This window comes from Pomacea canaliculata, linkage group LG2 (assembly GCF_003073045.1).
Source record: "Pomacea canaliculata isolate SZHN2017 linkage group LG2, ASM307304v1, whole genome shotgun sequence".
In the NCBI taxonomy this organism is placed as follows: Eukaryota; Metazoa; Mollusca; class Gastropoda; order Architaenioglossa; family Ampullariidae; genus Pomacea; species Pomacea canaliculata.
This window is the reverse complement of record NC_037591.1, coordinates 9,401,832-9,423,960: the sequence shown is the minus strand read 5'-3', so window position 1 is coordinate 9,423,960 and position 22,129 is coordinate 9,401,832. Positions and strand designations below refer to the sequence as shown.

General features: G+C 36.5%; 1 protein-coding gene across 6 annotated transcripts; it reads right to left on the bottom strand.

Moving 5' to 3' along the window:
* Window positions 1–295: 295 nt before the first annotated feature.
* LOC112556984 (mucolipin-3-like) lies at window positions 296–22,111 on the bottom strand. 6 transcript variants are annotated; one of them, XM_025226519.1, is made up of 17 exons: window positions 21,487–21,622; window positions 20,019–20,231; window positions 19,385–19,477; window positions 18,222–18,267; window positions 11,319–11,647; window positions 10,703–10,894; window positions 10,182–10,329; window positions 9,343–9,439; window positions 8,995–9,091; window positions 8,706–8,811; window positions 8,308–8,426; window positions 7,815–7,964; window positions 7,383–7,496; window positions 6,953–7,075; window positions 6,356–6,562; window positions 5,490–5,641; window positions 296–4,872 (listed from the first exon to the last, which is right to left on the bottom strand). In XM_025226519.1, exons 3-17 carry the CDS (start codon window positions 19,424–19,426, stop codon window positions 4,818–4,820), a joined length of 1,977 nt encoding a protein of 658 aa, XP_025082304.1. In that variant the 5' UTR covers window positions 19,427–19,477; window positions 20,019–20,231; window positions 21,487–21,622; the 3' UTR covers window positions 296–4,817. The 6 variants fall into 6 exon arrangements, with proteins under 6 accessions (XP_025082304.1, XP_025082303.1, XP_025082305.1 ...); XM_025226518.1 differs by lacking the exon at window positions 18,222–18,267; XM_025226520.1 differs by lacking the exons at window positions 18,222–18,267; window positions 19,385–19,477.
* Window positions 22,112–22,129: the final 18 nt, after the last annotated feature.

Sequence of the window (22,129 nt, the reverse complement as noted above, 5' to 3'; positions counted from 1 at the left end):
CTCTTTCCTCCCAAGTATATTAATAATTTGTTTTGTGTACCAAAACAATTCACACAGAGAAGCAAAAGGCAATATTACCAAAAATTTGTCTGGTGATAAAAATTTCCGTCATTGATTCGTTATGGTAACCATGTATAAACCCTTTCGACTGCTTGCATCCATGTAATTTTTGGAGCATCTGAACCAGTTAACAAAGACAAGCATACATTTGCACTTCACCTGTTCCTCCATATATGCCATGCCTCTTATTGCAGTGATGTGATAGTTACAAGGGGCACAGCAACAAACACAGGTGTCAGAGAAAAGCATTTTTATTCTTGTGAACTCTGTAAACTTCTATTTTTATAAAATGTGTCAACTTCACAAACAAGCTTCATGAAGGAGGATAGTAACATAACAGCTTTTCCAAAATGAAAGACATACAATCAACATCTGTGTAGGAAGTCATAAACTTCAACATTTCATAATCTTAATCAACATAGCTGACCTTTCTTTCATCTCAAAATTTCATTTAATCATAAACTAGTGGCAAACTCAATAAACTGACAATTTGAATTAACAAAAAGAAAAGAAAAGACGTGTACCATTTTCTTTAAAAAACTGAACTGATCTAGAAAATGTTCCCAAACAATGGTTGGATTTGAAGTCATTTACAAACATGCATACTGATGACACTATCTGTCAAAGTTCTGTAAAATAATTTTTTTTAAAAACTCAGATTGTATCTCTCGATAAAAAATTATTTTGCAAAGATAATGTAGGGCACCATTGTATCTGCTTTGGCCATCATTTAATGAACACCACAGGGAGATATCAAACTCTGGCAGTCTTGAAAGACATCTCAGAATACCTGTAATTAGGAACAATGATGCTCTCACAAGCCTGAAAAGTTCTGCTTGCTTTGGTATGCTTAGTCTGGTTACACCTCCTTACAAAGTTTTCATTCTTTTGCTTGGTTATATGTCAGAAAAACTAGGAAGGCATGGAATGTATAACACTGTAATCTTTAAGTAAATCTACAAGTTACAGAATGCTCTCTTCTGAACACAAATTGCAAAATTAAAAGAAATTTTGGAACTTTGACTTTTCGGTTGACTAGCTGACTCGAGAACTGGTCTCAGCAAGAGAGAGCACCCAGGCTGTACCAGAGTAAGTGGTGGCAGCTACAAAAAACTTGATATTTCACACCTGCTGTTATGCTTAACTGCCATCATTGAAACTTGCTCTCTCATCTTCCCTTGTTTGTCAATTTTTGATAATCTTTGCTATTGACCATTTTCAGTGATCACTTTATTAACTTGGATATATTTCACTTGTTCCCAAGTACACTGCAAGCTTTCTTGTATGACATTTTCATAGCTGTTAACTGCATAGCATTATAAATGTTGAAATCTCTTGTCACCATTAAAAGAAGCCATGTAAAACCATAAAAACACACATATCTAAAAATGGATGATTAGTATATCAAACAAATTAATAACTATACTACTACTAAATAATCTTAGTATTCAGAAAATTGTAGTGCTTCTCAATAAACAACAATTTTTAGTATTTTTTTCCAATATCATCTTGGCACTGAGCAAACTATTGTGTGAGTGAGTAAACGACAATTTCTAGTACTTTTCTATCTTCAGGCATTCATCAAAATAAAAGCACTAATGGAAGTTTTTAGAACAGACCTTGGAACAAGCTCTTAACACTGTCAACAGAGTGCCAATTAGCATTAATTAACAAGAGCTGGCTGAAATAAATGGACTGATTTTCACATAAAGTTTAACTGGCTATTATTAGTACATAGACTTACGTGTACGACAGTCTTCAATCCTGTCAACAGTCATGTATATCTTGGCAATCTATATTGGTTACCTTAAGGTTCAAGGAAAGAAAAAAGAATAAGGACTACAGCATTGCGACTTCCACACATCAAAAGGGACCGCAAACTCCATTAGTCTCAAAGCACTGATACCCGTAATACTGTATTTAATGTTCATTACTGCTTTTTATCACAATGACCTATAGATAGAATCTACCTTTATGGTAGGGCTTGCTTATCAAAGAACTGGGCAACAAATACTCATAGTTTGGCCACAGCTGTCACTGGGTTATAACATTATTTTTGAACTCTTTACTCCCACTTCAAGAATCCCTTTCATTCATTCAACAGACATACAGTGTTCTCAATACTGTAATCACACAAACAGCAATATTAAAAGGGTAATGGCCATGGAATTTATATGGCGTTTATATACATCGTGAAAAAAGGTAACTAATGACATACCTCTTCACAAAGGCCTGTAATGTATGAAACTCCAGTTGCAGCACTTGACAGACACACATGCATACACACACATATCACCATCATAAAATGAGGGGAAAATAGAAACTGATGAAAGTAAATGCCTTCATTACAGTCTCTACAAGTAATATCATCTGAATTTTGAAATACCTATTTCTGGACCAGTGCTGCAGACAATATGAGGACATTCTATTACCATAAAACAGTACCAGTTTCCTGTAATAGCCATCTTTTTTAAGTCCTTAGGGTTTATTTTTTGTGTTCCTATTCTTCCTGTAGCTTTTAAAGGCAGCCATTTTTTTTCTCAAATCCAGATTTACTGCATAAAATATTCACTGAAGGCAAGAAAGTGAGGAAGGTTAGGAAACATCATCTATGAGGAAACACAAAGGATGCAAGACTGTAAAATATAATGCCACAAAGGGGTTAAGTTTGGCCAAAAGTACCCTTGACAAGCCATGAAAGAATTGGTAAACCAAATATTGTACATATGAAGTCCACCATGCAAGTAGATGCATGGTTTACATCCTGACATGGTGAGAATTTGCACAACATGCAATATTGCACCACCAGAGCTTCTTGTGCGAGGCATCTGTTGAGCACCAGACCTTTCAGCCTCTGCCTGAGCCTCACACAATAACAACCCAAACCTTCCTAACCTGACAAGTACTTGCAGGTAGGATGTCAAAAACAACCAAATGTATCTTTCAGGTGTCTGAAAGACCCCACACAACAGACCACATAAATCTTCATGATAGGAGAAACTAGCCTCTTTGAAACATGAGACCATCCATCATGCCATCAACTTAAGCTACAAATGCATGTCAGTAACAGAAATATTGGTGGTTCTTGTACTACAATGTGTGTGTGTGTCTTATGAGCAAATCTTATTGCACTTTACGCCTTGGTTTACATTTCAAAAAAAAAAAAAAAAGGGGGCAAGATTTGTTGGCAAAATCTCATGTAAGGCCATTAGCCTAGCCCTCTGTAAATACTTGCACTGTTCTGACTAGATGCCACCAACATAAATATGCACTGGCCAGAATTGGCCCTTTCACAGACATTATTTACAAAAGTCATTTTTTTATGACTTGAGCATTCTGTTTCTGCATGAAGCCCAGTCATCTACAAATATATATAGCATGACTGGTCAATCTAATCTGGTCAAAGATTACCGCTTCTCAGAGTTTTAAGTTTTCTTGCGAGGAGCTGGACTAAAACATTTTTGAATCGTCAGATCTGCAGGAAATATACATGTCTCTTAAGATTTGTGCAAAACAGATATATCTACTTGAATGTGCAAACCGCCTCCACCCCCCCGAAAAAAACCTTTCCCCCCCCAAACCATAATACACAAGTAATAACATTCACAAACTTCATTTTCATCATATTAACATTTTAGTTCTGGACACACTGAAAGGGAAAGACATAAGTTTCTCTCCAAAGAACAAACACAATGAAAATAAAACAACCAATTCTGTGATTGGTTGCTTACATACACCTTGCTAGCCAGATGCACTCTTTAACTTATATCTATATACAGTTTAAAGCTATGAGCAGAAACTGACCATGGTGGGTATTTCTTTTGAAAATATTCAGGTCTATTTACAAGACATGGATTATGCATATGTCTTTATCATTTTAGCTGTCACACTGTGCACTGTAAAATGCCAAATGCTATTCTCCTTCAAGAATAAACAAGTTCAATGCATAATAACAGGAGTAATATGGAATGCAAACTTAATTAGATGGTGTAACTGCTTGAAACTTGTTTTATTTTATAACGAAGAAAGACTAGAGGAATGTAGCTGAAACAGTATGTCTACTCATGACATGAAAATCCAGCATCACCGGCATAGGCATAAAAGATCCTAGTAAAATTCACCAGATCTAATCCTTACACTAATATCTAATCCAATATTTTTTCCACATTTTTTTCACCTTTTTCTCCGTTTGCTGTATGAAAATTGATGAAATAGGAAATACAATATTCTTCCTTTGAACCTTCCTTTCCTCAAATTAGAATTCTTACTAGTTAGCTTTTATTTTTTTTTTACAATTACTAGCATCATAAATAAGAAATATTACTACTGGCCTCCAAAATGCTTCAAAAGAATGCACTACTGCTGCTGTTGAAACATTACAAACTTGGCCTTCATGATCTTTTACATGCAAGATTACCACCTGCTTTAGGAAGGTGCAGCATAAATGTCACTGTCAGACTTTATAATTTTTTTGTGCACAAGCTTTACTTTAAAAAATATATTTTATATTTCCTGAGTACATTTTAATGAAAATTCTGATATTTTTGTAATACTACATGAAACATTTTATCCTGGAAGCATTTCTAACTTGGAACTGCATGAGTGGTAAAATCTCTCAAATCAAAGCCCTCATCAAGCATTGGTTGGCCACGATGCTCGCCATATCTCCAGTTTGGAAGGCAACACTCTGTCTTGTTAAGGAAAGAACTCCATCAGCAGACAGTATTAAGTGTATGATATTTAGAAGCTCCTCTGCATTATATTGTTCTGGTCAGAAGCCCCGTATGCTCATTTGGCCTGTCAGGATCATGACTGTCAGAAGAAACAGTGCAGATTTTAATTTCTATCACCATCATCACAATCAACAATGACGACAACAGGGAGAGATCATTTATTTTTAATAAAAACAATCCCTCTATATCTCTACTGAATATTTTAATCCACATATTCTCATTAATGTACTGAGTTACAATTTATAAACTCATTTAATAATCTGTACCAGAAAAAGTGGTCTGCTAGAGATGTATTTTTGTGCTAAAGATAACAAAAATGCACTAATTTTGGGGTGGACGTTCTAAAGGTTTTATTTTTGTTTTTCAATTAAATATTAAGTTTTCTAGAATAGTCAAATATAGTACGAAAGGCCCAGTAATACTGATGACTGCTAAAATGATACAAAGAATTAAGAGGATGCCACCAAATTTTCTGAATCCTCAAGTAATTCTGTGTCATCTTAAAACTACCCCTGCCAAATAAAATCTAAAAACCAAGAAGTGGAAATTCTAGCACTGATTTTCTAAAAGGAAATGTATATTATCAGGCATATGAACACAAGTGCTTGTGTGTGTTGATGAGCAATGCAAGACAGAGGCTGGGGTGGCCACTGGTATGTAGGGAAAACTACTTCTCTGTTTTGATTTTTTTTTTACCTGCAGCACATATTAAAGCAGGAAACCAAGGAGCATTCATAGCCATCAGTCTCTGTGTGTTGTCGTTGATACAATCCTGAATTGATAGGGTCATTGCACTCCTCAATGAAACACTGCAGCAGGCTTTTTGGAAAGCCATGTGCATAGTATTCCTAAATAAACAAAGTAGAAAAAGATATAGTTTATCATAAAACAGTTCCTTTAACTCTGTTTGCAATTCCAACCTAGTCTATTTTAACAAAATCTGTAAAGTCTCATTTGTGAGACAATATGCATGGCAATGCTGCTATAATATAGCCTCCTGTTAAAGGGCTAGTAAGGTCCAGTTTTATTTTTCTAATGTGCAAGAACATATTTCTCCAATGCTCCAATTCTGTTTTTAGGCAAACATCATCATGCACAGAAAGAGGTCAACAACACATCTCAGGATTGTACATGGGTATGTTTGGGTTGTCAAAGTTACAGGTAGCTGGACAGCTGGGACTATATCTTGATTAAGTATATCTGTGGAGAAATGTAGTGCCATGAGTGTGTAGTGTCACCTCTTTCTGTGCATGAGGTTTGTGGGCTTGTATCATTTATATAGATTTTGGGAATTAGTATCATGCAACAGCCACCAGGAAGAAACTGCACCCATTAAACTTTTAAAATCTCTTCCAGAAATTTATCAAGGCTGACTAGACTGATCAGTTGTGGTCCAAAGCTCTTTTTATTTTAGGCGCTACAGGTTTTGAATTTACTAAGGATCTGCTGCAATACTTGCAAAATATTTCCAAAGTTTTAATATTATATGGAACTACTAAAGATGCTACTTTGTTTAATGCACGAATGTCATAACTTTCATCAAGGAATGAAAAAACCCTTACCTTAAGTGTCTCGTAGGTGTCCATAATGACAGCAATAAACAGGGACAGGACACAGTAAATGAAGAGGGAGACGAAGACATAGAGGTAGACTTGTGAGAAGTACCAGACAACTGTATTATCACTCTCAGTGGCAGAGAACGTGACAAACATGTCATCACCATTCACCAGAGAAAATAAGCACTCAGAAGCAGTGCTAAGATGGCGGAACTGTAAAATTTACACAAAATGTGACAAATCACTAAAATTTGAAACAAAAGGGTCCAATGCATAACTAAGTTATTTGCTTTTTGTGGTACATAGAAAATTTCTGTTGAAAACTAATCACCAACTGGTAATTAACAAAGGTGCTTAAAATATGTGCTGGTATTTGTGTGCTCGCTGTCTTCTACAGTAAACAAAATCTTTTAAATCAATCTATCATTTTATTGGCCACTTTCTGCAAAGGACAAATAAGATAAAAATTTATTAGCCAAGTGACACAGTACTTAGAACGGACAAATTTACCTGCTAAGGTTTACAGTAAACAAGGATCAACCAAAAACAACATTCACTTATCCATCAAATACAAAGCAATCCTTGATAAAAAGTAAATGTTACCTTGATATGATATGGTGCCAAAATAACCCATCCACAGAACATAAAGCCAAAGTAAAGTGCCAGTGCACACACACTGAACCGTAAAACATTTGGGAAAGCTGTTTTCAACGTCAGAATCAAGATCTGCACAGCAGACAAAAAAAAAACAAAACCAAAAGTGCAACGATCCTGATTATACTGCTAATGAATCATCACTGAAATCTTACCAAACATAAATCATATGCTCACACAGGAACCCACTCATGAGCATACACACAACCGCACGCATAGCGTGAGACAAAATCAAACATTTAAAATAAGTTGAATGGTAGGAAGAGTGCTTAAAGTCTACAACACCTACTTGCATTTCAATTTCACTGACATAAAAGGCTGAGTATTAGAGCTTAAAAGAGTATTCTTCATGATTTATAGTGGCATACACAGAACTTACATTATACTTCTTGAAGAAGCCAAGGTAACGGAGACAGCCAATCCAAGCCATCAGACCACCAAGACCAAGCATAATGCTGCACAAGTCATAGTTTTCAGAAGAAATACTGAATTTCTGAAAGAGAGGAAGAAAATCCTTCACTTAAATCAGTATCATTTTCTCTACAACTCTAATCATGAATGACCTTACAGATCTTAGCGGAGCATATACACATACCATTTGCATCTGTTTCACCTGATTTGTCATAAGTATGCCTTTCATCAGCAACCAAGTTACAGATCTTTAATGTTAGGACTTTAAACAACTTTTACCAGTATGTAGATCTCTATTATGATTTTTACTCACAGTATCTACACAATCTCTAATTATAGTCTTGCAGAACATGTGTGGTAAGCCAGCTTTTCAACAAATTCTTGTGATTCCTTAACTCACTCTAATCTCCAGCTGGATCTTAAATGCTGAGCCAATGATTGTGACGACATCGTTAACAGTGATGAGAATGTACCACAAATTGACAAACTCCATGCGATCGGAGAAGTCCAGAGTTTTGCCAAAGCGCACCTTGAAGAACTTTTCTGTTTTCTGAAGACAGAGAAACCAGCTGTCAGCATTCAGCAGTGTCACAGGACCATCCGTTCTGTGGTTTAACCCAAGCTGTACTTTTTTTTAAAATCACCTCAAGGATGACTACTTCTTCCAGAAAATGTTAACAATGAAGACTGTATCACAGTGCAGTACAGGTCAAATGCCTTGAAAATAAAGTATTGCCTTAACTCTTTACATTTTGGACTTTAGTGCTCATCTGCCAAGTAAACATGATCTTTTTTAAACTATCTTTAACCTAACTGCAAATAGTTAATTATGAAGGCTGCATAAAACAGCAAAGTGACACAGAAACTTGTAGACACCAGACAATCTGACATACCCGTTTTAGACTCCAACCACGAACCAAGGATCGACCACATAACAGCAAAGACATAAGGCAAATCAAGATGACAACAACATCAAAGGCAACAGCTCTTTTTTTCACCGACAGTTCCTCTTCTGAAACCATAGCAAGAAACAGCTGTGACTTTTGTGAATGCACCATGAAGAAAGTAGGCCTGCAGAGTGTGCACAAACAAAGAAACTGTTTAACAAACTGTTTACAGCCTAACCCCTTTACTGAAATGAGTGACTTACTTCATACATTTCCCACTGGCCAGAGAAAACACAAACCCACAGTTATGACCTATCAAAGTAATGCAAATATGTCTTCTAGTGTAGGATATATAACACACTGCTTAACTGTCCCCAAAACTCCCTGCACAAACACAAACTTACCTTCTGCTTCAGGTGACATGATCTTCCCTGAGCACTCCATTTCCCCAATGTTTGTGTCAAGGTCTATAATAACCTGACCACTGCGCTCATAGTTGGTGAACCCAATCTGTGGGAAGAAAGTAAGCCACTTTCAAGCATTCAACAGCAATGACAAGTCCGAGACAGCATTTAAAGGATAGCACTGCTAGCACTGTTGGAAATTTACTAATCATTTGTCAAAAGGTTTTTGGTGACTATAAAGTCACTCCTTGAGAATTTGCAAACCAGAATAAAAACTATGCCAGCATACCTTAGCTGCAACTCTATAGCATGTTGGTCCATAATGAGTTTCTATCAAGTTGAGGTGAAAGGTCCCAAACTGAAATTCCAGCTTCAATTCCAGCAGCCTGCAATTAGAAGTTCCAACCATGCTGTTAATCTATATAGCCATATTTTAACTGAATGGTGTGTTTATAATTGGATTTTGTTTACAGCAGTTCTATATGTTGTGTAATGACTTTGACAGATGCTCACACCCTTGCTGGAGCTAAGCTCTTATGTCAATAAAGAATTAATCTTTCTTTCTCACCCCACTCCACCCCAACTTACAAATGAATATACACTTACAAAGAATTCACAGCAAGTGTAATTAACCTACCTTTCAAACTCAATTGATATGTTGTTGTTAGCTAAAAATTTTTGGATATTATATTCTGGCTCCCCTCCACTCAGAACAGGCACCAGCTCCGTGCAGTCTTTAAAAAAGTGAGAGGGAAAACACTGTAATTTCCTCATGATACTATCACTAGACCATAGCTGTAAAAGTACTAACAAATTAAACATGTTCTGCCGACTGGCATACTCATATGAAGAAATGAGACATAAAAACTGTCAGCACAATTTATTTCTAGAATGCCTTTTAAGTGCCACATACATTTTAATGGATATGTCAATGACTTGACTTTAAAAATATCATCACAGAGGGTAACTATACAAAAAGATTCACATAAACCAAGTAAACATCATTTTTTATCGATAGCAAAGGATAACACGTCAGAAAGCAAAATATATATATCAAAAAAAGAATATACGTTAAACTTAGACTGAAACCATTAGACATGATCCAAGACAAGGAAACAAAACGCCCAAAACCAACAACAGAAAGACTTTAAACCCTGGTGGTTAGTACATTGAGTGGAGCAGAAGGTTATTAGATCTAGGCCATCTTGGACCTACTACTGGAAATGTCTCTGCTCCCCACCTAGCAGTCAATTGGAAGAAATGGGTAGCTGATTTTTATTCAGGGAAAGTAAAACCATTGGAAAAAAAAGGGTTGGGTCTACCTTCCACATGCTGTGTAGACATGCCGAACCACTCACATTTGCTGCTTCATATGGTTCTGGGCATTTTAGTAATAAAATTGCATATTCTTTACTTTACCTAAATCCAACTCCCCTCTCCCTACACACACAATTTCAAACAAACAAAATTGCTCACTGTGAACTACTCCAGGTCCCACAACAAAAGAGCCATTGGAAAACTGGACAAAGTTGTTGTGAGTCCAGCACATGGTCATAGGATCTACTGTTCCATTGTTTCTCATCAAGCTCAACGGTGTCAGTGAGATGTTCTGAAGGTTGTAGTACTGTCCCAAGCAAAAAAACATCAGAATTTCATGAAGTGTTGAGTGCAATAACAAACAAAACCTGCAGCAATGCAGTGACCACAGGGCTGTGTCAAGAATGATGGAAATGGGAGACTGATGTTGGGAAATAGGAGGTACTTCCACAAACAGTGAGGCTGACACACCTATACTGTTTTGGCCTGTTGTATGCAACATGTATGGAAGTAACAAGTAGGCAAACACTAGAATATTATTTGATCTCAAAATACAAGGACTTAAGGTAGAAAATATTTAAATTAGAAACACACTTATGAAAAGGATTAAAGCAGAACTGCATGAAATACATGAAACAGTAAACACAGCTGCTTCCTACTGCAGAGATTTTTTTACATACCTGTTGCCAAGCATGATCAATGCTATCAAAGAAGTCATTTTTATGATAGATGGCAAAGGCCCCAGTTGCTGGAGGATATGGCATGGTTTCATAGCTAGGTTCCCAGCCTTTAAGCAGCAAGTGCTTGAGGGCAACATGATTCCGTTCAAAATATTCCACCACTTCTGACCTCTGCCCACCAAAGATCACAATCTGCAAAATCAAGATCAATACACCAATCAGTAAAATAAAACACAATACAATGCACATTCAAACTACTTTTACCAGCTGCATGCATGAAAAAGTTAAACATGAAAATGATATAAGGCATTATAACCTAATGATATAAGGCATTATAACCCTAACCCATACCCATCAATGAATGCTCCACCCTGACCTCATTCTCTCAAATAATCAAATCCTATAAGTTACTGTTTTTGCTAATGTTGAGAAATCTATAGTTTTCAGTTAGCACCAACACAACAAATTTTAAAAGTCATGTCATTTCCTTCTTTAAGAAATGTCAGATGCAAAACACATCAAGTACGAAAGTAATTTAAGATACAAAAAGAAAGAGATCAAAACCACAGCAAACGACAACAAACCATTCAACTTCTGAAGGCAGGTAATTTCTCACCTGTACTGTAATAATCACAATCTTGAGCACTTGCATTGACAACTTCCATGGCCAGTGACGGCGTGCACGGAACTTGCTGCAAGGATCCATGAAAAAAAATTTCAGCCTCCTCCTAAGAGCATCTTCCATTGCTGGGGTGTATAAACACTTGCGCTTTTCATTCCCTCCACTGGTGCTGCCATAATCTCTGGGAAGTGATCCTTCACTGTGACCCTGCCATGAGTTTTCCTGGTTACCTCCATTCTGAGCCTGTGAACGATCTGACCCCCCATCATTGATTGCACGGAAGGTGTTGGAAACAGTTTCCACACTAGCCATGTTTTCAAGTTCTGAAACAATCAAACAACAAATTTTAAAGTTTAGGGTTATAGAAAATCCTTTATAAACAATCTTTTTCTGTGTCAACATTCTTAATTATGTAAAGAATATAGGTACAGTCATAATAATAAAGTGTTTATAAAGCACCCCAGTCTGGTGACAACAATTTATGCTGCACTCCTGGATGCCTATATGCATCCTAATGGCAAGAAAAAACTTTCAGACATTTTGAAAGAAGAGTGATTTTCTGGCAAATACAGAGCAGCATTTTGTTCCATGACATCATTATTGCTGTTCAATTCACTGTAAATACGTATCGCCATAAACTTATTCTATCCACTTTTTCAAGTACTGTCTGTCATTGCCACCACTGCTCTGCTGTAAACTCAGTTCATCTTCTATATCTATGATCTGGATTAGTTTGTTCTGATGACACTGTGCTATCCAGTTGACAGTGTTCCTAATAATTTTTTGTAAAACAAACAAAATCACTTTTATGATGGACGTATATGTGATCAGACTAACTGGTCACATAAATGTGAAAGTTTTCAGCTTCTACTTGAATAAGGATGTATGTAACCACATCAAACAATTCGGCCTATGCTGCAAGCTACCACAGTGCAATACTGACGAAATAGACATTTTCACTGTCTCACTCTCCCCACTCTACATCACCTGTGTCCACCATGATGACAACACAAAAAGAGATGGCATCAGACAACATAACTGGTTGGCCTACCTATATGGTCATTACGGAACTGTCCTGCTACTGAGGCACTGTTACTATTGTCTACTTCCAACAGCATTTTTACTATACAACCACCACCTGCTGCCACATCTGCTTTTCTGCCACTGCCTCAGTTGTCACCTGTCTGTCTGCTCACTGGTTTTGCTGGTGCTATTTCTGCCACTGCCCTCTGCATTCAGCCTGCATGTGCAGTTTAACCACCTGCAGCCATCTCCAACTCCTCCAGCCTGTGACTGAGGTCCAGCCACCCTACTGCCGCACCTGCCTTCACACCCCGTTTACTGTAGTGGTTCATATACTGCAAGTGCCACCACCACATCTGGTGGTCCATTTACCCTACTTTGAAACTACTTGCTTGTTGCTGTTGTCCACAAACTCCTTTACAGTGTTGTATGGTTCTCAAATCTCTATTGGCAGTCCAACCTGTTCACCATCAGTGTTTGACTCACCATCTACAACCCTGTTGCCCATCTTGCAGGTGCCAACAGTAAACAAAAATAAAAAGAAGACATTTTTGTGTCCATGCAAAGTTCAGAATTTTCTTAACTTTCAATCATTATGCAGCAGATGTGATTTCTGACTTTTTTCTGGAGAATGGTCTAGTTACCTAAATGTGACTTTACCAATGAACTCTTAGTAGTATTTTAATTATTTACGATGCAACACTGAAGTATGCTAGGAAAGATCCACTGCTGTAAACAAAAATAAAACAAAAAAGCAATAAAACAAAAAAAAAAAAACCAAAACACCTCTGATGTGCTAAAAACAAAGGAATGTCACTACGGACAATAAACTGCATACCCATTTTCCTGCTGTCTTTGTGCCGTGGAAAGTACTGGTCACACATGATTGATCATAAAATCCACAAATATAAATATTGCTTGGCTTGCTTTTAATCTTTCTGAATTCTTTAAGTTTTCTTTTTTTGCAAGCTTCTTTCATCTACACTTATTCTAAATGAAGTACAGTGGTACAGATTCCCGTAAACACACCTGGACTGAGTATTTAATGCTCTACATGACATCCGTGTTTTCACTACCTACATTTCATTTTATTCCTATTGGCTATAAGCCCAGGGGGCATTTTAGCCATAAAATCAGAAAAGATATACATCACACAATAACAATCTCATCTGTTCGGCAAATGATGATATTATGGCAAAAGATATAGAGGAATACATGGTACTTAAAAAAAACCCATGAAGTCACTATTCTGCCAAAGAAATAAAAGATTACACTCTTTAGGAGAGATATTAATATGTGCAGTGTACACCTTTATGATCACAGTTACTGTTTACAATTCTGCATTTTCCCCAAACACTGAACAACATTTAAGTGACCAATAAAATGATTATTCTGACACAAAATGGTCTTTCTAAACACACAAGAATAAAAATGTAAAAAATACATATACTAGAATAACACGAATTCAAACTACAGAAGATTCCAATATTATTGGCGGGTACAAAAAAGCAACTAGTACACCTTGATAAACACCACGTATTATAACTTATCCAACAACTTCCTAGTAGCATGAAATTCCTCCAGGGAATATGGTATTTTTCATTGGGTAACAGTGGGAGTGGGTAACAGCAGGATTTTGTTTTGATGATCAAATCATCTGTGAACTAAAGTGGGTGACAGACTGCATAAACAGCCTATGCATTAAAAAGATTGCCTCCATATACTTCCATTATAAAATTCATGAAAGCAAGCTAGCATAAAGAGAAATCTCCAGCGCATTATCCCTTGCTCTGTGACTGTTAAGTACACTAGGAAGACGAATAAGGGAAACAGAATTGCAGAATGGGGGTGGGGTCTGTAAATCTTCCTCCAAATCTTTCATCATGTGCTCACTTGTTAAATATTTTATGAAGGTAGTTAATGCCAATATCATTCAACTAATCAATATTCCTATAAAAGTGTGGTTTGTTGTACAGCTTCACTGGATCACAGATTGCAACTCATGGTGTTTATGACTGAAACTGATATGGAAAGTGTGATTTAAACAATCAAGCATCTGTGTGTGGAAGGAAGTGAGGGAGAGAAAGAGAAAGAAAATGCAGACTGATTGAGGAATGTGTGCGTGTGCTGGAGGGAGGTGTGAATGTAGGTGCATACCTAAGCATGTGCTAATGCTCAAAAGTGGACGCATGATTGAACATGGGTGATTGTGAGCCCATATGCATTCCAAACTACTTACTCCACAGTTTTCTTACTTCAAACTACATACTCCACAATTATGAAGGTAGGAAAAAAAGAGTTTCATGATCTGTCTACACTGTAACATTGAGCTGAGCCCATGTAATAAACATCAATGGGTTTATTAAAATTTAACGAAAATAGAAATTATTAACAGGTGTTTCCATAATTCACAAATCTGTTGCTCCCCAAATGACAGTTTTAGAGAAAGGTATCAAGTCAGGCTGAGCAAGAAGAATAAAGCCACAAGCGAAGTTTATGGCAAAGTGCCAGTTTTCAAACAGGAGTTTCTAACATAGCATTCTATGCTGTCCAGAGCTTCTGGCCTGATTAAACAGTATCCTGTGAGATCCTAGAGCTACAGAACAGGAAAACCCTACCAAATATATAAATACACAGATAAAAATAAAACTTATTTAAATAAAATATGCAAAAATTACACTTAATTTTGTTTTTCAAACTAATGTTTGTTGCAATCAGCTCTGAGAGAATATTTGCATATGCATATCTGTTGCATCCATGACTGACTAGACAGCAAGTCAGATAAAAGAATGGAAGGGTTAATATAGTAATGATACAGTAAATAGTATAAAATAATTAAATAATGTTTATATAGTAATAATACAGCACATGATATTTCAAATGAAGGTCAATAAGTAATACTACAGTAAAAAGTATAATCAAATAAGGGTTAATATACCACAGTCAAAAGAATAAAAATATTATAAAGGAAGGTTTCAGTAAATAGCATAATTAAATATGGTATAATATAGTAATACAGCAGTATAATCAAATAAGTGAATGGGGAGGGGTGTAAAATGCAACAAGAACAGAGGAGGGAAAATGAAAACATCTTTGAACATAGGCAATGTTTTAAGCTGTTAGCATTACTCAAGAATATGATCAATGGGGACAATGTTAATAAATCTTAATAAACATATAACTGTTTATCTTTCCCCAAAGAAAACAAATGACAAAGATAGAGATATGCAGATGAATTTTATCGTTAATGATCAAAGAAGAAAGAGTCTGTAACCATAAGGAAAGTCATTATAAAAGGTCAAAGGAGACAGGTCTCACCAGCTGGCATAATTTTGCTTTAAACTGAACAAGTTGGCATGACGCCAGTTTTCAAATGTCATCTTACACTCCAGTCTTGACGATTTTGGCTGAAGCTATTTCTGAAACTACTTTACACACATTTTCCACTAGTTTAATGTAACACAATGTGTGCCAAGGTAAGGTGGTGAGAGAGAGAGAGTACAGACCTGAAGATGCTCAGCATTTTGCATGGCTTATTTTAAAATCCACAAATCACGCCTGTAGCGTCAGAAATTCAAACGCATGCATCTACACTGACATCGCTGAGGAGAACTAGAATGAAAAAGAGGACCTACTCTTTTCTGTGTTGGCTGCAACACCGGCAAACGCTATCCTCACCGCCAGCATCATTTGCAACGACGATAGCGGCAAGAGCTTTGCTTCCCCGTCGCCTGTCAACTGTTCAAATACTGCGGCAACACGCCACGCCAGCGCTCGCCCAGTCCAAGACCTTTCTGGTGCTGCACCAAAACATGGGTATTCCAGGTCGCCAGCAAACAGCCTGTTGTTCTGGCACCACCACCCTGCATTTCGTTTTCATCGCGAAGCGCACTTAAAGAAGGTCAATGCCTTGTCGTCTGCTTGGGTGACGGGAGCGACCTGCAGTCACGTCAGCAGTGACGTTATTCCACCTCGCCTCACCCCCTGGCTGCCATCAGCAACAAAGGATTGTTTACTAGTTAACCTACGCTGTTTTCTCCACAACCGGTCTAATAGGGGTTAGAGGATTGTCCACAAAAAGTAAACAGCAAAAATCCTGCTACCAATGCCGTAACCGGAATTAAAAAAGCGCGAGCTCCACAAGAATTTGGAATGAAACACACAAGATAATGAAAGCAACCAAAAAAGACAAAATCAAACCGCATCAATAACCTACATGCAACAAGTTAACACAAATATCTCATGAAGATAATAATTATCCTTATTTTGAATCATATGTCTGCAACATTCACTGATAATCAAGGCCATGAAAAAATACTGTGGCTCAAGCATTTACACATTATATTTTCCAAAACATCTTCTGGTGCCACTGAAAAACATCTGCTCTGCTCTGATGAACTACCTTTATAAAAATAACTTCCTCTGTCATCACACTTCTGACGGGTGATTTTGCAAACTAGTTTGCCTGCACAGAGTTCATGTCAAGATCACCTGGACTTAAGACCAGTCTCGTCACAGTCAGAAATATTGCTCCTTGCCCCTCTCCATGCGGACACGGGACACATACATGTATAGCACATTAAACATCTCTTGTCTGTACATCAAGAGCTAGTGACATGGGGAGTGACAAAGCAACGTACAGCAGTGTTGTGGAGATGCACTTTCCCATGGAAAACTGATGAACGTTCCTTATATAAACAGAAAGGAAAAAACGAACCAATTTTGAGCATCTTTTCCTAAGCAACGATTTTGTCTAAATTTGAAAAAGAGAAAGCGGTAATAAATAAATTTTATTTTTTCGTTAATGAATCTTTTAAGACCACAGTTAAATCATGTTGAAGGTGATTTTAACATTTGCTCAAAGAGACAGCACAATATTTGTGGGTACCTTCTGCTTCAGATGGTGTACTTCCATCAACAGTCATTGAACTTGTTACAAAACTTCCTTTGTGTTGATCAAATGAAAAAAATCAGAAGTTCACAAAAAGAACTTACAACAGAATCAAACCATCTATTTATCCTCTTTATGTGAGAGTCCAATTTGTAAGCATGGTTTCTCCTGCTATCAACAAATGTGTATTACAGTTTCTTCCTGTCAAACCTAAAACTAGGTTAGTCCTGGACAGATAAAAAAACTTCTTGCTGTGGCTGGTGCATTGCTGCAGTCCCATTGTCCACTAACTCATCCTGACTTTTTATCCTGTTCGCAACTGACATCACATGAGCCATGTGACAGATTAGGTAAAACTGCAACACCTGTTTAAGAGACCTTCCATTGCTATTGTCTATTTCTGTTAATAATGCTAACCTTTTACACACAACTATGAATGTTATATTATTAATTTTCTGAGGGGGCTGGGTGGGTGTTATGGTGGAGGGAGGGGGCATAAACCTGCTATGAAAATTGGACTTGTGAAGCACAGAAAAAAATGTCACTTAAAAATGGAAAGCAATTTTTTTGCATATTTGATATTAAAACACATAATATTAGCTTTAACATTCCAAAAATAAGTTTTTGATAGTTCTCCAGACAATGTCATGCCTCTTACACAATCTTAGCAGGTTATTTAAGTAAGCATATGTGTACTGACGCTTACACTTTATCTCTTTTGGCTAGAAAGTACTATGCGTTGAAAAATCATGAGTGATAAAATAGCTTTATCAGTATTTTTTTTTAAATTCATGACCATAAAGTAGATTTCTGAGCACAGGGCCATATGCTCCAAAAGTAGAAATTGAATACAAACAGCTAAGACAAGATTTGAAGGGATGTGATTCCACCCACAGGAGGCCTATGATTACATCTAAGGGTATTAGCATTACTGCGCATTAACACTAGGATATAGCACAAATTCATTCATCAGCATCACTGACCTCGATGCTTCTGTAGGCAGTGCCATGCCCGGAATGCACTCTTAATCTGCAACTCATGTGACATATTTTTGTAGCTACCTTAAAGTACTTTCCTCACATGGGATCATGGCATTTTGATAAAAAGTAGGCCATAGAAATGACCAATGGCTTGGGCTGAACCCATGTCTGCTATATGCACAATTCAAACGTGCTAGACTACTGAGAAACAGCTGTAGGTTTCAGATTTCAAGTTTTAGAACAAAGTCAAATGCTTAGTGGATTATGAAATACTTTTTTCTAAAGTGCAATAAGAAGCTTCAGTTACACAGTTTAAACAGAGTATGAATTTGTTCCTTTTCCTTCATAGTGCTGTACTCAGGAATGCACCCACTACAAAGATTAGGTGAGGAAAAGATATCTAGCAAGGAGACAAATAAGAGAAAATATTTTTGTTACTTGCTTTTGCCTTGACAAAATTACCACTTAAGAGTTTATCAAGACAATCTACGTTGCATGTTTTTCTTGATATGCCACAATAATACAATAATACATTTAAAAAAAAACAGTCTATAGAAAATAAAAGCTCAAGAATAAACCAAACAGCTACATGAAAAACTCTATTCATCCATTAACCAAATACCCCGCTAATCATCAAACTTTATATTATCTGATCTTTGTGACATCAAACAAATCTTCCTCTTTTTTAACTTTTCCTTTCTGCCCTGATAATGTCAATAAATATGTTTATTTATGGTGGTTTTATATTTCCCTCCTTAATAAACAAAAAACAAAAACTTCCTCTGCTCATTATACTGTCAAAAGTTTTGTCTAAGCTAACCTTATGGTATACCATCATCTTAAGTAGCCAGTAAATTTGTTGAAGTTTATTAAATGCACAGACAAAATTATGTTACATCTCAACAACAAAGACCACTTGCCCTATCTGTCGTCAGCTAACATAGGCTTGTTTTCCAATTATTCTTTTAAGCTTATTACATTAAACTCACTCACCAACAAACACACACAAAGTATAATAATTTCATATATATAATCAATTTAACATTTTGTGCACTGCTTACCTGCAACAATAGTTAGCTAGGTGTTTAGGCTCAGATATGACTTTAAGCATCAAATGCTAAAACTGAAATAACCAAATTATCATAAGGTACAAATTTGTTTAATACCCTGAACTTGAAGTCTATATGGGAAGTGCTTATGGATGTCATAGTTTTGAGACCCGGATGGAAATGACTTGTTTCTTCTGATTGTCATTCCTCCTTTAAGAAAAAAAATTCACAAGAAAATATACAAATATCTTTAAAAAACCACAAGAAGAAGTTTCTATGTCCTTCCTTTAATACTGTTTCCGAAACACTTCCACAAGCTAATAAAAGATATAAACCAAGTTTTTAAGCTGCTTCATTAACCTGCCTCACAAACAAAGAGCTAGAAATATTTTTGTCATCACACTCTTGATACAGGAATTAAGCTTCTCAAATGCTTTAAATTTCTGGTCATGGGTATCATATTAAAGGTTGAGATACATCAATAGCTATTTTGAATTGTCGAGCTATGTGTTCCACCTAGCTCTTATTAGAAGACCTGTCAGAGGAATGTATGAAAACAATGAACTGCTAATGAGACAAGTACTGAGAATGAGACAGTATTTATATGTGCTCACATATAGGCCATATATACATGTCTGCAAATACAGTGGAGAGGAAAGAGAGCTAATGATGTGAACAAAAAGGGATTTTAGCAATCCTATGCAATCATGTGATAAGAAAGACCTGCCATTTCATAATACTGGTAACAAACCTTTCTCACATGATGATCTCCAGACACAAAAATAGTACACAGCAGAAGACCTTGAGAATACTAAGCCTCTCCTCATGAAAGTTATTATGCCATCAATAGCAGTAACATGGAAGAAACTGTTACAGTTCGGCCTTCGTCACAGCTTATGCAGAGACTATGTCTCAGAGGTTGGGGTGAGTGGGGTTGGGGTTCATCACTTCCATGTTATCAGCCCTGCAATGAAGATCAAGTGACTGCTGAGTGGTATTAGTAACTGACTTGGACCCTTGCGTTTGCACCAAAATAACATTCTGATATCTTAAGTGAGTGTCTGTAAACACGCAAAGATGAACATAAAGGTCCACACATGAAAACACAAATGAGATAAGGAGGTCAACAAGTACATTTCAAACCAGACTTGATTTTATTACTGCCCAAAAGTAAACTTATTAAAAAAAATGTAAGGAAAAAAAGTGGAGCTGTAGGAACAAATCTGTTATAGTAACAACAATAACAATAATAAAACTATAGAAAAGTGACTTTGATAACAGTGTAAGAAGCTTGTCTTTCATCCTTAGCAATATATAGCACTTTTCAGTTTTTCCATGTAACAAAGCAAAAAAGGCATCAGTCATCATGGTATGGTAAGAACATAACACTTACTAGACCCAATAAAAAACAAATTTATATTAACAATAAAAAAATAAATTCATGTAATAAAAAATATCAATGTAACCATTTGTTTTTAAAATAGTATTTTTAAATCTAAAACACAAACATATAAATTGAAAGTCGGATCTCTGCTGAACCTCCACACACACACACAGATATATGTAATAAGTCAGCGATTAAAAGACAGAATAAAATCTGTCTGGCTTTGAGTGGCACATCATGTCAGTATTATAATGAAGTCTGATTCTGGCCCAATAGTCAATGTGGCAAATTTGAAACATAATGATCACATGTACACAGTTTTGTATGCATCCATGTGCACGTTGAACATCTGGGGAAATATGCCTTATGAAGTATAAAGGAAATTCTCAATTTTAATTTGATTAAAATTTAATTTAATTTCAATGCTTTTATAATAATATAAGTATGGATGATAAAGCGTGAGTCTAAAGTTTGAGTTGATAGACACAGACCTGCATGCAGCAATCAACGAGTGAGCAACAGCATTGCATGAGTACATTTCTCCTACCACCCTCACCCCCAAGTCATCATGCAGTTATTCTGACTGCAATATAACCACGGATGTGGTATAACAAATTGTAATAATTTAGGGAGGAGAGCTAGCAGCGCGACACAATATACAATCATTTCCACAAACTCTTACATTACTAAATCGATCCGTCTCTGCACTTTAATTTAATACATGAAATTCGAGATGAAATTTGAGTAACGATCGAAGTAGTGGTTGCCTTTGATACATAATAGTTGTAATAAGAACCATCTAAGCAGATTAAAATTACTCAGTGTTTCTGCCTACCTGCATTTAAGCGATGACGTCTGCTTCTGTGATTGTGGATAACAGGGTAATCGCTGTAACTTCTCGACCGTCTGAGCGTGTGACTGGCGTGACCAGCGTGACGAGCATCAAAGTGATCAATATCAGGCACATCAAGATAACGGGATCTACCAGCATCACCATTGTCTCTCTTATGAACATTGCTGCGCCAAGATGGAGACGGACTTCTGCTACGACTTCTTATCACTTGCGGAAATTGGGAAGGATTCATACTTAAAGCAGAAAAGTTCGATGCAATCTAATCACGGTACCACTGAAAGCTTGTTTTAGTTCTAAGTTAACGTCGCGTGACCAACCGGAAGTTGATTTATTCACATGCACGAACTTATGCGCGTGGTTCACCTCCAGGATTCGCCTTTGGTCGCATATAAATAAACAACGCAGTTTTTTTCTTCTCCGTTACTTGGGTTTCTCATTACATTAACATCAAAATGCAACGACTGAAAAATACCAATTAAAATAATATCAATGTAAAACTAACATTTGAAGTCATGTGCATTTCTAATCTGCCTAAGTATCTTTAACTAGAACAGACAAGTCTAAACTACGATATGGCGATGACGTCTCGAGGCTGGAATATATATAAATATTATAATTAAGAAGT